This window comes from Epinephelus fuscoguttatus, linkage group LG5 (genome assembly GCF_011397635.1).
Source record: "Epinephelus fuscoguttatus linkage group LG5, E.fuscoguttatus.final_Chr_v1".
NCBI classification, from domain to species: Eukaryota; Metazoa; Chordata; class Actinopteri; order Perciformes; family Serranidae; genus Epinephelus; species Epinephelus fuscoguttatus.
The window spans coordinates 16,759,477-16,775,209 of NC_064756.1; the positions used below are offsets into that span (position 1 = coordinate 16,759,477).

General features: G+C 41.7%; 2 protein-coding genes and 1 pseudogene across 2 annotated transcripts; 1 reads left to right on the forward strand and 2 right to left on the reverse strand.

Annotated features, from left to right (window-relative positions):
- Positions 1-149: 149 nt before the first annotated feature.
- On the forward strand, positions 150-3,202 carry anapc15 (anaphase promoting complex subunit 15). The gene is made up of 5 exons (XM_049577206.1): positions 150-225; positions 562-683; positions 771-830; positions 969-1,109; positions 2,304-3,202. The coding sequence occupies exons 2-5, from the start codon at positions 564-566 to the stop codon at positions 2,349-2,351; spliced, it is 369 nt and encodes a 122-aa protein (XP_049433163.1). The 5' UTR covers positions 150-225; positions 562-563; the 3' UTR covers positions 2,352-3,202.
- Positions 3,203-3,810: 608 nt separating this feature from the next.
- On the reverse strand, positions 3,811-6,048 carry tomt (transmembrane O-methyltransferase). Its single transcript, XM_049577205.1, has 4 exons — positions 5,787-6,048; positions 5,514-5,710; positions 5,215-5,337; positions 3,811-4,040 (listed from the first exon to the last, which is right to left on the reverse strand). Exons 1-4 carry the CDS (start codon positions 6,046-6,048, stop codon positions 3,843-3,845), a joined length of 780 nt encoding a protein of 259 aa, XP_049433162.1. The 3' UTR covers positions 3,811-3,842.
- A 1,863-nt stretch (positions 6,049-7,911) lies between these two features.
- Positions 7,912-15,577, reverse strand: LOC125889469 (secreted frizzled-related protein 2-like; annotated as a pseudogene).
- Between the last annotated feature and the right edge of the window lie 156 nt (positions 15,578-15,733).

Here is a 15,733-nt window from a genome sequence, read left to right on the forward strand (position 1 = left end):
TTGCATTACTATCTACACAGATCATTAACATCACTATTAACATACTTAGCAAAGTCTATTCGTGTTTTTGGTTCACTTTCCTGGCTCTACTGCTGCCACACTGGCGGAACCATTGTGAAGTGACACAGGACTAGAGGACTCCGGAAGTATTGAGTGATGAACATCAGCGACTTCCGGGTAGGGTTGTTTTGAATTTTTTTGAAAGCTGGAGCGATAGCCTGGCAGGTAAGTACATTATCTTCAATAACGCAACAAATAGCGGGTATAATACCACATTTTTAACGCTATCTTTTACATTTTAGAGTTTGTTTGTTAACAAAAAACAGGACGACTTAATATCGTACGTTAGCGATGTGTTAACGTTGCGTTAACTGAACGTTACCATGTCCCTCCACCACTACTTAGTCATTTAAAATTGCGTTTGTATCGACACACACTCACTGGCTCCCCTTTTTCTAGAAAACCAGGGCTTTATTGTTTTTTATTTTTAGCGTTAAAACCTCTGGGCTACACACAGGGTCGCTAACTGTCACCGTGTTTGTCGTTGTCCCCTTGTGACAGACATGTCCACGCTGTTCCCCTCGCTCTTCCCCCGGATAACGGAGTCCCTCTGGTTCAACCTTGACCGACCCTGTGTGGACGAGACGGAGCTGCATCAGCAGGAGCAGCAGCACCAAACATGGGTAAGCACCTCAGCTGAGACACAGGGTCTTTCTCCCTCTCCTCATGCTCACATCTTAACATGTGCTCTCTGTCTATCTCTACCACAGCTGCAGAGCATTGCTGAGAAAGACAACAACCTGATGCCCATTGGGAAACCTATTTTTGACGTAATGTGTCCTTTAGATCTATTCAACAGATGCATTTGAAATGAAAATGCTGCTCTTGATTTTCACTATGCCACACTATGACATGTACTAGTAACATGGTTCTCTTCATATATGTCATCTGGCTTTACTGTGGCGCAGGGGGCATATGAGGAAGAGGAAGAGGAGGATGATGAGGATGAAGAGGACAGTGAGGAAGATTCAGAAGACGAAGAGGACATGCAGGACATGGATGAGATGAATGACTACAATGAGTCACCCGATGATGGCGAGATTAATGAGGTGCTTTGAATTATGATGAAGTATTTTCCGTGCCCTGCAGTCAGTACAGCGTTAAATGACTGAGAGCGACTAGTGTTATTATTTTCACATGGCTCGACACTGTTAAGAAAAAAGTAATTTGTTTAAACATACGTAACTTAATGGACCAGTGTGTAGGATTTAGGGGGATATAACAAGTATGTTGTCTTAAGCGTATAATCACCTGAAAATAAGAATTGTTGTGTTTTCGTTACCTGAGAAGGAGTTGTTTATATCTACATAGGGAGTGGATGCTCGTCCACGGAGTTCACCGTGTTGCACAGCCGTATTTCTCCAACAGTCCAAAACAGACTAACCAAATGTTGGGTCTCGATAGGGTCATTTACGTTTTTGCGTCGCCCACCATAGTAAGTAGCCCGTCTGCAACAAGCAGTGTCAGAAACACAGTTTGTTTGTTTTTTTTACGTGAAACTGCTTTATTTGGTGTCTTTATTGGTTTAAATTACCGTGTCCGTTTGTGTAGGAGGGGAGGTAACCTCTGGATGATCCGGGTTTTGGTAAAAACCTCCTGATCGTCTTGATCTTAAGTTATCAGAGAAAAGAGGTGAGCACATAATAAAGTATGTCACACTTTATTCAGTGTGTTTACTGGTAGCCAAAAATGTGCAAAAAAATGTGAGGTTTCTACACTCAGGCTTCCACCTCACTATATGCATCGCCAATTTCCCGTCTCCAAAATGTTCGTAGGCATGGGTCAAAGTTTCTCCCATCTAGTCTGCTTTCATAGATCACAGCTTTTGTGTGGGAATTGGCGTACACTTCTTTCAGGCCTTGTTTTGTGCATACGCAATGTTTATAAATGAGATCTCTGGTTCATTTATTATGGAGAGGAAGAGACCTCTGCAGATTTTGGCTCCTTGTAAAAATCTCTAGAGCAATAAACATTGAAGGGATCCTAAGTGGAAGTTCAGGCTTGGCACATGGGAGACTTTTCAGATGGGTGCAATCTGCAGTACTCACCGCTTGCTGTCACTAAATTCTACACACTGCTCCTTTAATTGATATTTTTGAATTAAAGGCACAACGACTAAATCTGTAAAATACACTGAAAAATACTCTTAATTACATAAAAATGTTGTTCCCTTTTTAGCTTCCTTTCTTCTCGCCAAAAAGTGAAAACATAGCCTTTAATCTAGCTCTGTTTCTTTCTGTCAGGTGGACATGGAGGGACCTGATCAAGACCAAGACCAATGGATGATTTAAGACAAAAGACAATTTCAGTCTCCATCAAGCTGTCTGGCAATGATTTTTTACTCCCCACATAAAACACAACTGCTGCTCCTTCAATCTGTGACACAGATATATTTTTTATTTGTGTATACAGAAAAAGTAGTCACGAGCTTACATCGTGATGTCCTCCAGCGGGAGGTTGGGTGAGTCCAACACAAAGTGTCTCATTTTAAGTTGCAGTTGGCCTTTGAAGGCCCAGGACGTAGTTGTAAAATGCTGTGAGCATTGCCACCTGGCACACACACACACACACACACACACACCCATTCACTCACACACAAGGTCCTGCTGTTTTGTAACCAGTCGGACACACACCCACACGATGACAGCAGTAGCCATCAGCCCAGTGATCTTTCATTTAAACTTTGACCTTGTCATATCTCAATCATGTGCCACTTCTCAGAAAGCCTCCAAACAGCTGACTGAGCACCAACAACAGTTCAGTCAGCTAAATAATTTGTTACCTATGAAGGAGACTAACAAATACCATATAGTGCAATTCTGTTTCAGAGTGTCGTGTTAGCTGCTAATCTTTTGTTACAGATTTCACATTTGTGGTGAAATCTTCATAAATGCTTGCGAAATAATTCAGACAAATCATCAGTTGTTATTTAAATAAAAGATGATACTTTTTATTTTTCAACTATGTCAAAGTTAAAAGCAGCCGTTACTGTTGATGACTGTCAGTTGAAATACATAAAACAGTGTCCATCCAGATACTCACATATTTATCTAAAAGGATTGCTTGCCAAGGCTTTGCTTATTTGTACTCAAACGAACAGAGGCCTTGATGTTTTGTATTAAATTAAATAATTTTGATGAAACTGTGTTTTTCTGTTGTCTACATTTTAGTATCTTATTGATTGAAAAAACACACTCACAAAATGTAACATGGAAGTAAGGGGTGTGTTGGGATACACCCAGTACTGATAAAGAGATCTGTGAATTTGGTGGTAATAAAATTTGATTGGGGTGGTACTGATGTCCACAATTCACTTCATGCCATTAAACATTTGATATCTGGAAAGATTTGAACAGGTAATGTTCACATTTCCCGGCTAAAGGCCAATATTTTCTTCAGTATTGAACTTGTACAAAGGATATTTATAATAAACTAATAAAAAAAATACGCATCATTAAGTGTAATTTGCATATTTAATGAATTGATCCTCTTTTTCTCAGAATTTGTGATATTTTTTGAAGACTTTTTCCTGCTTTTAAAAGACAGGTGGGAGAGGATAATGACAGGGATCCCCAACAGGAATAAAAAGGTAGATAATATTTCCATATGAAGACAAGTGTTGTGCACATAGGGTTGCAATTTTCAGGTGAATGCAGCTTTTTAGAGAATTATTTAAACTGTTTTTCATCACATTTTCTTTGAGATTAGTTTTTACATAAGGTTTACTATCATCAGTTCATCCCTCGCTACTCCAAAAATGTGTATCTGTCTAACAGTGTAGTCTATTTGATTCCCTGGTACACCAGCTCAGCCATCCCGTCCCTGATGCCTTTGCTGTACTCAAGTGTGGCCCGATGGACCTTCCACTCGTACAGGCCACTCTTGCGAATGTGTCTGAGGAACTTTGGAGCCCCGGGGAACAGCACATTGTCTGCAACGATCATAGACCCTTTTCCCAGCAGACCAGAGCCCTCCAGCATCTGTAACACACACACACACACACAGTATCATGTAGCTGAGGGAGTTGACCAGGTAACTAAAAGATATTAATTTAAGAACAATTTCAGTTGCATTTATATTATTAACACACCTTGATAATCTTCTAAAAACTGCACAGCTTATTCGTTTTTTTGATTATTTTTGTGGGCTTTTTGCCTTTAATGGACAGGACAGTGTGTGAAACGGGGAGACAGAGAGAGAGAGAGTGGTGACTGACACGCAGCAGGGGGTCGCAGGCTGGGCTTGGACTATATTGCACACTTTTTCAATAGTATTTTTATTGTAATTTCCTCTTACATTTTTTTCTGTTTTTTTGCAATAATTTCTTTTAATTTTCATTACATTTTCTCTTGCTGTGTTCATAATATACACCAATACATCAAAGAAAATATCTGTTATGTGAAAACCTAGTCTTCTGATTCTATTTTTTTTTTTAAAGCTTTAGCCAACTTAAAATTTATCTTCATAACTCTACTAATATAGACAACGTTTACTTACACTAGGTAATATCAGGGTTCCTACAGCTGAAAGTTCTATGTAAGACTTTATATTTTTATTTCCTACCAGCCATCTGATAGAGGGACAATAAACTATAAAAGAGGATTTTAAAGGAGCAGTATATATGACATCTAGCGGTGAGGAGTGCGGATTACATCTAACTGAAAATTATCCCATGTGTAAAGTTTAAAATCTCTATTAGAATTCCCTTAGTGTTGAGCCGAATTACTCACAGTGGTCTCTTCCTCTCCAAAATAAACAGACCAGGTGATTAAAAACAGTAAAAAATACTGAATAAAGCAGTTTCATGTTAAAAATCAGTGTTTTTCCGATGCTGTTTGGCTCATCGTGGAGGAGCTGCTAACTACGGTGGCTGACGCAAAAACATAAATGTCCCTATCTAGAGCCAGTGTTTGGTTTGTCTTTCTTGGCCACCGTATCATGCTGGAATCCGCGGACAAGGCCTGCTCCCTATGTAGGTATAAACACATGCTAAGGTAACAAAAATATGATGATTCTTATTTTCAGGTGATTATACACAGAAGAAAACATACGTATTTTATTAGATTTCACTTCTGCCAATATATTGTGCGTAATCCTACACACTAGACCTATAATTCATATGTAAATGTACTTTCTAATAATTTATTGAGTCACCTGCAGATCAGGGAGGTAGCATTTCTTCCAGTGGTCCATGAAGACAAAATCTAGCCTTTCCAAACCGTAGTCAGACCGCAGCCGAGGGATCACCTCGTCAGATGGATTCACAATGAGCTCCACCTGGGGAACACACAGCATGGATGTCTCATTGGTATAAAACTCTCCATATTCAATACATGAAACAGAGAAAAACAGGGATTTATGTAAAAAAATAAAGGTGATGCTCTGTAGGCAGGTCATTGGGCCTTCAGCACATGGATATATAGGCTACAGTGTTTAAGTTTCTGCTCTCTCACCGTGTCATCGTCAAACCCTGCCAGACGGATGATTTTCTCAGCGATAGCAGCATTTCTTTGGTCCATCTCGATGCTATAGAGCCTGGCACCCAGGGGTAGAGACCGGGCCATCCGCACAGTGCTGTACCCACAGTGGGCGCCCAGCTCCAGCACCGTCAGAGGGCTCTGCTCCATCAGCAGACGATCCAGGATTTTCCCTTCGCATGAAACACATCATGTAAAATCATGCCTGTCACCAGATAAATTTCTGTGTAAGGTCAATATCCCCCTCACCTTTCTTAGGCCCAATGTTGCTGATGAACTCCACCTTGCTGCACCAGACATCGAAGGCGTCCAGGATGCTGTCGGGGTCTCCAGGGGTGGCATGAGTGAGAACGTACTGGTAGGCACGCTCCTCGCGGCTCAGGCCAGTAACACAGTCGTTCCATATCCTGACCAGGACCGCCCGATAGAACAGCACGAAGTAGAAGCGGCACCTGATGATGATAGTCAGCAGGAGGGGAAGGAAGGCCAGAGCAATAGCAGGAGACACCATCCTAGCTCATCTGAAGAAACACACAAGTAGATTCATCAGACACTCGTACCTAGTTATGTTCAGTGTTGTTTATGTCAACATAATAGATGTATTTATTCTTTGTTTGAATGAGGTGGTAAGGTGGTGATGTCTCCCTGCTCTCTGTACATCAATGGACTAGAATTGCATTGGCCTACTGTATTTGAAATCAAACAGTGCTGCCCTGTAGTGTCAAAAAGAAGCTATCACACTGCCATTTCAGCCTCTGGTATAGATGTTCAGGTGCAGTAAGATCCTTAATAGTTTAAAGGAAGTAAGTAGCAGTTTACTTCAACCATGTAAGTAGCAAATAACCCAAATAATCATACAGTAGTAGACAGACGTTAAAAAAAAACACAGGATACTAAAGGAAGCATGAAAACTGAAAACAACACATTATGATTTGATTTGCGTGTCCAAAAAGGAGTGGGAGGAAGTACAAACTATAAACAAACTCTGCTTTATCTGTCCATCAGTGCTGCAAGATCTTTCAGCCATTTCCTCCTGATGCTTGCTGACGCCTGAAGTTTTGTGACTGTCAGGCACATACCAGTGGTAGTATTCTGCAGTGAAGGCGCAAAAAACTGAAGTGATAGTCCTTTGCAGTAACATCATATGTAATTTCAGTACATTTTTAGAGGCAAATTGATTGCTACCACGTGTAGTCTTCATGGGCATGGCCTTGAGACTCCACAAATCTCTTTGTGGTATCAAGACTCTGCAGCTAGTGTGGTGCTTTTGTAGTGTTCCATGTGTTAAATGATCAAAGCCATTAATTAATTACGACAAAACTACTGAACAATCACTCACAACTGACAAAAGATCTTTACTTAATGCAAATAAAGCTGGAAAAGTGTACGTCATTCTAAGGCACATTTTGGGAATACCAAAAAGGGCCATTATTATGAGACCATGTTAATACAGGCTGATATTATTATTTTAATAATCTCTCCCTGAAACAACAAATTTCAAAGTGATTAAACACATCTGAGACAGACTGTCCTAGTTTTGAGTTATGCAAGATTTCTACAGGAACCATCTTTCATGCTTCGCTCTTGCGGTAGATGTGAGAGAAAGTGCTGTGCCTCTCTAGATGTTTCTACTGCCTCAGGTAACCACAGGCTTTCTGCACCACACAAGAGATAGTATAACAAAGTATCTGAATCAAAATAAAGTCTCACTTACTGTCCCATGAAAAACAGACAAACTCACCTGGTGACTTAAAAGTTTGCCGAAAGCGCCGTTGATAAAGATGAAAGAGGAGCTTCAGCCACAGAAACACAGAGAGGTGTGTGTGTGTGTGTCTCAGAGAAGGTAAGAGACCTGGAGATGTGAATAATTCATGTATCACGTGCATGACAGTATCTGTCCTGTAATTATTTCCAAAGAACAGATGTTGACAGTAACGTCACTAACTGTGTGACTGCTAAACACCAGCCTTTGTCATTTCTGATCAGACACACACATTGCCTCTTGCTCAGATATTTAGAATAGGTGCAGAGACAGTAAGACAGTGAGACAGAGAGAGGCAGCGTGAGACATTTGATATATCGAGTTAACAGCAACAGGTGTGTGTCTGTGTGGAATCAAATTTCTTTACTGAGTCATGATGGAAAGGTCAAGAAAGAAACAGACACACCTAAAAACCTAATTCATGGAATATAATTTGATGTACCTCAACATGATATAAATACATTTTTATTAGTTTGTTTAAATAAAAAAAATCTATTAATTGTGTAAAAAAATCTACATGAGAGTCACATTAGATACAAATAATTGTAATAAATGAAAAAAAATAGAGACCAAATGAAGATCTTAATGATTTATTGTTCACACCACGTTTCCTTTCTTTTCAGTGCTTCTCTTTTGACTCGACACTGTAGCTGCCTGACGTGATTTCACTCATGAAACTGCTAAGACCTAAGCTGCGGTGAAACTAAATGGTAAAATAGGATGCAATATAGTAATTTATATTAAAACAAAACACCATAATAGGAATAACAATTACTCTGCTGCAACCCAAATCTGTATCAATAGAAAACGTGATGAGATCAGCCTAACCCCTGCAATCATCACCAAACACTGACTGTTTAAAGGGTTATATTTTTCTCTTATATACACAAATATACACAAAATACCCACCCTCACATCAACCTTTTCATGCCATGTGTAGAAGTAACAATTATAACAATGCCTTAGGCCCTGGCACACCAAGCCGACAATCAGCTGTCAATGCCAGGCTGTCGGTGAGCATCTGTCGCCCTAGATTTTTGCGGTTTGTTCAGCACCGTTGGCACTTGTCGGCTGATTCAGCACATTGGATTGGTGGAGCCCACTGATGAGAGAAATCCCTCTGCCAAGTAAGCTCAAAGGATGAGAAGAGAAATGGAAGTCAAAAGGACGTGAGATCAAAACAAAGTTGTTAGGTGAGATTATTGTTAACCATTGAGCTCTTTGGCGGAAACAGTTCGTAATTGTGTCATTGTTCATGGTAAACATCTTTTGCTTTTTAAACACCAGGTTGTGCTAACTGGCTAACTAGCATCTTGAATCCTCTTCGTCCTCTGGTTTCCCTTTTTAATGAGGAATATAGACTACCACGGCCTGCTGGTATGGAGAGTTATTTCCGCTCATGCAGGCACAACATATGTTATAGCTGACAGTTGGCTGTAGTCTATGTGTTGTGTTTAAGTGCAACTCTATGGCCGAGACACAGCTGAAGTGAGGCGATGCAACAGTTGGCCTTTGTCGTCACTAGGTCTCTGATGTCGGTTTGGTGTGTCTGGACCTTTACCATCGCTGCCTGCGTTACATTTCCAGAATTATGGAGTCATTGGTAATAACAATGAGGTATGTAAACATCAGAGGCCTGTAGTATGAAGCAAAATTGACAGACAGTTGCTATTTACACTCTGATTCCATCACTGCAGCCCCCTCCCCAATGAACACGCTTGTGGTTGAATATGAAAACCCAGAGTTGACTGAACTAGTTGATAACCAGCTTTGTAGTGCCAGTTATCCAGACGGCCAATGTTAGGGTCCGTCAAGTCAGATAATGAAAAGATATTCTAGGTAGGTTGAACTGGTTTCATAGTACAGGCCTCTGATGTTTACATACCTCATTGTTATTACCAGTGACTCCATCTCTGTCTGATAATCACTAACTTAACAAAAGAAAACAATAATAATTTGTGAGTTTAGTAAAATGATGCTCTATTTTTACATCAATTGTGAGTAATGGTAAAGTAATCATGGTATAATGATGCATTTGGTAACAAGTCAATACACTGCTTAACTTGATGGGACACAAAGTATTATGTACTTAGCAAGGGAGAGTTGATTGGTTATTGAGTGTTGGGGATTTAGCACATTTTTCAGAGTTAATCAGGAGCAATTCATCAAGAAAGTGGCCAGTATGCAGATTTACAGATCTCTACAAACTCATCTGGCTCATTAACATAGTATCTAACAAATCTGTGCTCATGTGATTCACACAAAGCAGCGTCCATGGACAAGGACTGCAATGGTTGATGACTCCCAGTCTACAGCTCTGGACAGGACTGTTTAAGGAGCACTCTGATGAACTTCTTCAGCTCTTTGTCCCCTCTGGTCCACCTCACCAGTCGAGTCAGCACCAGTCGTCCCTCTTCGGCCTGAGCCAGGGCCAGGTACCATGCACTCTGGGCCCCTTTCCCCACCTTTCCTCCTTCTTTTGCTTCTCTCTTGTCCATCTGTTCCTCCTCTAACCACCTCCTGTCTTCGTTGGTCTCTGCAGAGTCCAAGCCGGGACAAGTACAGGTGCCTCCTTCTTGCAGCCACAAAGCACTGTGGGCCATTGCGCCTCCTATTCCTTCTGCCCTCTCTGCACTTCCCCCTGCCCACCTCAGAATGCGGCTGCGGGCCGTAGGCACCAGCTGACGGTCCCCTCCCACCATCGACACACTGCCCAGACGCATTTTTAATGCTGCGACAGAGACAGAGACAGAGAAAACTATTTAACAGGTGCCATTTCAGACACATTGTAAAACAATCTCTATCTCTATGGATAGATCAGTTCTGTTGGCTGCTTTTTTAAACTGGAGTTATAATACAGAGGGTTATCCTGTGTTGTGCTCCATGTTCAAAAGAAAAAAAGGATGGATTTTGTAGTTAACTTAATCGGTTTGTTCTCACCGTATGGACTGTGGCAGAAGTTTTCCTGGATGTCATTTTCTCCTTCAGCTGCCAAACTACAGGCGTCACAGATAATACTCCCTGGGGGTAGAAAGGAGAGGGGATTAGATGACTGCGAGTGTCTCAATAAAGGTAGTGAGATGTAGCACCAGGCCGGCTCAGACCAGGGTGTGACAACAACACAGCTGTGCCCCATTGACTCTAATGCAATCGTTTCAGAGTTCCTTCATTTTCAGGCTGGTTTTGTGGATTTGGAGCTAAATGTTGTGCCTGGGGCACGTCGTGTATTAATGATACTCGTTACCTGGAGAGGTTGGAAAAAGATATATGTGTCTTCCCTGTTCCAAAACCAAAATCAAACCCTGAAAAGCTAGCTAGCTACTGAAGATACAGCCTACTGAATGTATACACATGCTGCTTTTGCTTTTCAGTGATTATAACAGTGAAAAAAAGGCCAATCCTGCTGTACAGGAACCAGTGAAGGGAAGCAGGGAAACTTGCTGATATTGAACCAGCTGTGTGTCATCACAGTGTGTGCAGATGAACATTGTTTGACTTCCCCTGGAGATCCCTGCCTGTCCAGCGGCAGAGGTCCAGGTGCTGGCAGCGGCACAGGGGCAAAGCCAAACACAGTTCATCTGCACACACTGCGATGCCACACAGCTGGTTCAATATCAGCAAAGTTTCCCTTTATATTCATTGTCTTGTGTGGCGATCAGCAGTGATGTAGTGGTTCACTTTTACACTGTGATCTGTAGCCTATAGTTCAGCTTTAGCTTCTAACTATCTTTGTCTTTTTAACCTGTTGTTGCTGCTGAGTCAGTTTGACATCCTGGATATATCCTTCAAACACAGACTGTAGACCCCTCTGTCTGCTTCTCTCTGGAATCACTGTTTCATGTTTCCAAAGATATGCTTTGTTGATTTGTCAGTTTGTCGGACCACCGCAAAGGGTCAAAGAAAGGTCAGTTTTGATCAAGACATGAAGTTTGCTTCATTTTATGTAAAAAAAAACTGAACAAACTTTATAATAGAGACACTTATAAAATGAACTCAAACTTTTCTTTAACATACGTTTTCTTGTTACCTTTAAACAGAAATAAGCAGCACTGATACTCCATTAGTAACAAGCTATATCAGCCAGTGGTATGGGCATGCTGATATCGGTCGGACTCAAATTTTTGCATTGTGCAAAGATACATTCCAAGATAATAGTAGGCTATAATGATGCACTTGAGGCAGTGTGACTTACTGCAGCAGGGATAGAAATCTAAAGGCCAGTGCATTTAACACATATAATAATGTTTATGTAGATATACAACAGTGAAACATGTGTTGAGTGTTATTATTAATATAAAACTGACTTGAAGGTGACAATGATGATTTAAAAGTAGCTGACAGTTCACCAGTGATAATAAATCAACTTTTGTTTTTTAAAAGGTGAAGCCAAACAGACTATCCACTGACCTTTCAGCGCCTCCTCGTGCCTGACCTCCTCTGCCGTCCGCCCCTCCTGCTCCCCGGTTACAGGGATACAAAGCTCGGTCGCGCGCGGGAACCGGGTACAGTTGAACATCTCCGGCCAGGGGAACCCGAACGCGCTCATGACGGGCACGCACCCGTCCCGCACGGCCTCGCACAGGCTCCTGCAGGGGCTCACCGGCCCGCTGAGCTCCGGCAGACACACCGGAGCGAACAGCGAGCACAGAAACTTCTTGGTGTCCCGGTGGCACAGTTTGGAGATGAGGGGCAGCCAGGCCGCCGACTGCTGCTGGGCCTCCTTCAGCGTGTCATGGCCGAGCAAGTTGGGGATCCGCATGTTCCTGTAGCCGATCCCGTGGCACAGGGACAAGGTGCTCGGGATGGGTTTACACACCGAACGGACCGAGGAGCTGAACACAAGCGACGGCGGCCCGAGCTGGGCTGGAGCAGCGGTGTCAGACGCATGGGAAAGCCCAAACAGCAGAATAAAGCTGAGCATAGAGACACACATTGTTGTTCCAGTAAGAACAGAGTGACTGACTGTCTGCAAAGCTTCTGCCTCTCTGTCTGGACTTGACCGGCATGTAGGTGTAAACAAAGAGGTGTGGAGGAAACGGGGGGTTAATGAGAGGGCAGGCGCCTCCCAGTCATCATCCCTCCCCATCAGACGGGTGCCTGCCTCACTGCATACTGTTTCTGTTTCTTTAGTTTGGCATTCATGCTGTAAACAGCACACTTTGTGGCAGACACAGAACAAACAAAGTAAGGATGCTGTTCCTTGTATGCCCACAAGTTACTGTGTAAAGACAGACTAGACAGAAATATTCGTATGACACATACTTTCACTGAAGTTGCACATTTGTTCTTATGATGTTGGTCAAATATTTAGAAAATTAACATTTTTATTTGACCCATATTTAACCAGGTGAGTCCCATTGAGATCAACGATCTCTTTTACAAGGGAGACCTGGCCAAGACAGCAGCATACAAAAATTAACAGCCAAACAACCACACAATTTAAAACACAGAAGATGCACAGTAATGTAAAATATCCTCCTGAGACCCAGACTTTTGTTTGGTATGCATTTTTAATTTCCTCTAGCTATGTGGGATCAGTAGGACCGGATAAGTATAAAAAACAAAACATTGTCGATGATAATTAAGTCCCAATGTCTTCAAACAAGTACTTCTTAATTAACTGAGTCTTAGCTTGTTGCTGTTGCTAAAATTGGTCAAATCTGTTGCCATATCAAACTACAAACATTCTTAATCATAAATAAACAAGTTTCAACCATAAAATGTGATCAGGTTTTGGACCTTGTCAACTTTTGTGTCAGGATCAGCTGCAGACTGACTTGGCAGAGATGGCTGCCATCTTGTATGTACATGGATTAGTGTATTGTGCTCTTACTGCCACTAGATGGCACAAAAAAGTGTCCACGAATGAGGACAACAGGTCTAAGTCAAGAAGAATGAAGTATAAGGTGCAGGAAACCAAATGTGATGTCCTCATATGAGGACACAGGGTCTCAGGAGAATATTAGAACACTTACACACAATGACAAGACCTAGTGGATTCATTCATCTTTGTACTTATAAGAGTTTAAAGTCAGGCAGAGAGACCAAATCATGTAGTTTCAATTTTTTTTTGAAGGTTATTCAAAGTGGAGCAGAGCACATAAAAGCTTTCTTTCCCAGCTCGGTCCGTGCACTAGGAACAGATAACAAAACTAAGTCCTGAGATCTCAGACTGTAGAGTCAGATGTCTGTTCAATCAAAGTACAAATGCACGACGTGAGTTTACCCAGTATGGCTTTTTAAATGAACAAATACCAGTGATGGAGTCTACGAAAAGTCAAAGAAGGCCAACCAGTCCTGGAATAAAGTGTACAGTGATGAGTGAGGGAACATGTGCAAACAGACGCATTCACGTGCAACAAATCACCATAATCCAGAACCAGTAACAACGTAGCAGCAACCAGTCTATTGTAGCGTAAGAATAGAAAGCTGATTTGGTGGATGAAGAGTTTTGAAAAACATTAACTGTCAGTATTGTGAAATAAAATGTAACTGTTTTGTGTTAGCGAATTACTGTGTGAGGCACTCTGTCATCATACTCAGCCACAGGGTGTCAAAGATCCTTTCATCTCTCTCCAGGGAGACGGCCATATGTGCACCAACATGCCTCGTCCTGTTCCCCTCTGCTGCTGCTATTTGATTTAGCTCAGTAGCAGTAGTGGTGGTATTATGAGTATAGACGGATCAAACTCACTAAATTTGCAATCCTCTGTTATAGGAAAAGGAGAGAAAAGCAGTGCCCAGCTTGTGGAATTAAAACTCAAGTATAGTGCAGTGCAATCAAACAGCATAGCACACCAACAATGGCTCATTGGCAGAGTTATTAAAGTATTTGGAGGTCAAACAGTCACTATTATGATGGGCCCGTGTGCCAGATTTTGTGTCAAAACAGCTACCGCACATTTCATGGTATTGTCACATCAAATACAGACTTGACGTTGGACAGCATCAACATACATCCTCACACTACAAATCTGCGCATGACAAAAATACCAAATAAGATAAGGAATTATTCCTTAAATTGATTTTAAAATAGTTTATTTATAGCTTATATAGTTCATGTAAAATGAACATATAATTTTGTTAAAGATTTCTACTGACTATTTCACAGAAGAAAACAAAAATATACATTGACAGAAATGGGTTTGCCTTCTCAAGGGCACATATAGCAGATGACAGCAATAGTATTTTAAGGTGAGTTCCTCTTTGAAGCACAAGTTGGGCAAGTTGAATCACTTGCAAGGGTCCGTTTTTTGCTCTGGAGAGCGTGGACCCTCCAACCACTCTCTGCACTGCCTGCACTGTTTATATTTACGCTCCTGAACCAGACTATGTTCCATGAAGGTCTGTATCCTGTCACATCTACATTTCTGTTAAGTACAGCACACAAAGCCAATTACACATGGCAGTGTCAGTACGTGCCAAGAACTAGAGCCCTACATGTATTCCTATGCTGAAATCACAATCATTAAGTTTGCTGATGACACCACTGTGGTTGGCCTCATAACTGGAAGAGATGAGTCTGCATGCAGTGATGAGGTGCAGAGGCTGTCGGTGTGGTGCCCCAGGAACAACCTTTCACTCAACACCCATAAAACAAAGGAGACGATCATTGATCAGTTCTTGGGGACCGACATCTCGGGGGACCTGTCCTGGTCAGCAAACACTCTGACAGTGGTCAAAAAGTCCCAGCAGCGATTGCACTTCTTGAGACTGCTCTGTAAGGTGGCCCTGAAGAAGAAACTGCTGATGGCTTTCTATTGATCTACCATCAATAATGTCTTGGCATACCATATTACAGCGTGGTATGCCAGCTGCACGGCAGCAGACAGGGAGGCGCTGCGGAGGGTGATCTCCACAACAGAGAAAATCATTGGCTGCTGTCTGCCCTCCCTGGAGGACATCTCCCACTTCCAGGAAAATCATAAAGGGCCCCTTCCCCCTGGTCACTCACTGTTCACCTTACTACCCTCCGGCAGGCGGTGCAGGAGCATTAAAAGCAAAACCAACAGACTTACAGTTTCTTTTCCTGGACCATCAGAGCTTTAAACTCCCATGCCTTATAAACTGTCCTAATTTTCATTTCCAACCTGGGTGACATTATATACATTAAGAGCAATAACATCTGCCTCTTATTATTGATTATTTACTTATACTTATTTATTGGTGATGTGATGATGGTATTTTCTGGGTTGTCACTTGTCCCTTTTATCTTGCACTATGTACAGTTGAAGCTTTTAAATTGCATTGTACTGGTACAGTGACAATAAAGGGCTTCTATGCTATTCTGTTATGTTCTTAATAACGTTTCAGTCAGTTTGTGGTTGTGCAATTAAACATAATTCAATGTACAAATAGCCTAGGCACTGCAGGAGCACAAAATAAACTGCTTTTAATGGGCCCCTGTCTCACATGACCAAAACTATTAAACTGT

What these genes read in the sequence shown, in the direction of transcription:
- anapc15 (XM_049577206.1), top strand. Translation starts at nt 564, where the DNA reads ATGTCCACGCTGTTCCCCTCGCTCTTCCCCCGGATAACGGAGTCCCTC. An exon ending in TTGGGAAACCTATTTTTGAC is followed by an intron (nt 831 to 968) that starts GTAATGTGTCCT and finishes ACTGTGGCGCAG; the next exon opens with GGGGCATATGAGGAAGAGGA. An exon ending in ATGATGGCGAGATTAATGAG is followed by an intron (nt 1,110 to 2,303) that starts GTGCTTTGAATT and finishes TCTTTCTGTCAG; the next exon opens with GTGGACATGGAGGGACCTGA.
- tomt (XM_049577205.1), bottom strand. Translation starts at nt 6,048, where the DNA reads ATGGTGTCTCCTGCTATTGCTCTGGCCTTCCTTCCCCTCCTGCTGACT. An exon ending in CAACATTGGGCCTAAGAAAG is followed by an intron (nt 5,711 to 5,786) that starts GTGAGGGGGATA and finishes TTTCATGCGAAG; the next exon opens with GGAAAATCCTGGATCGTCTG. An exon ending in GCTACCTCCCTGATCTGCAG is followed by an intron (nt 4,041 to 5,214) that starts GTGACTCAATAA and finishes TGTGTGTTACAG; the next exon opens with ATGCTGGAGGGCTCTGGTCT.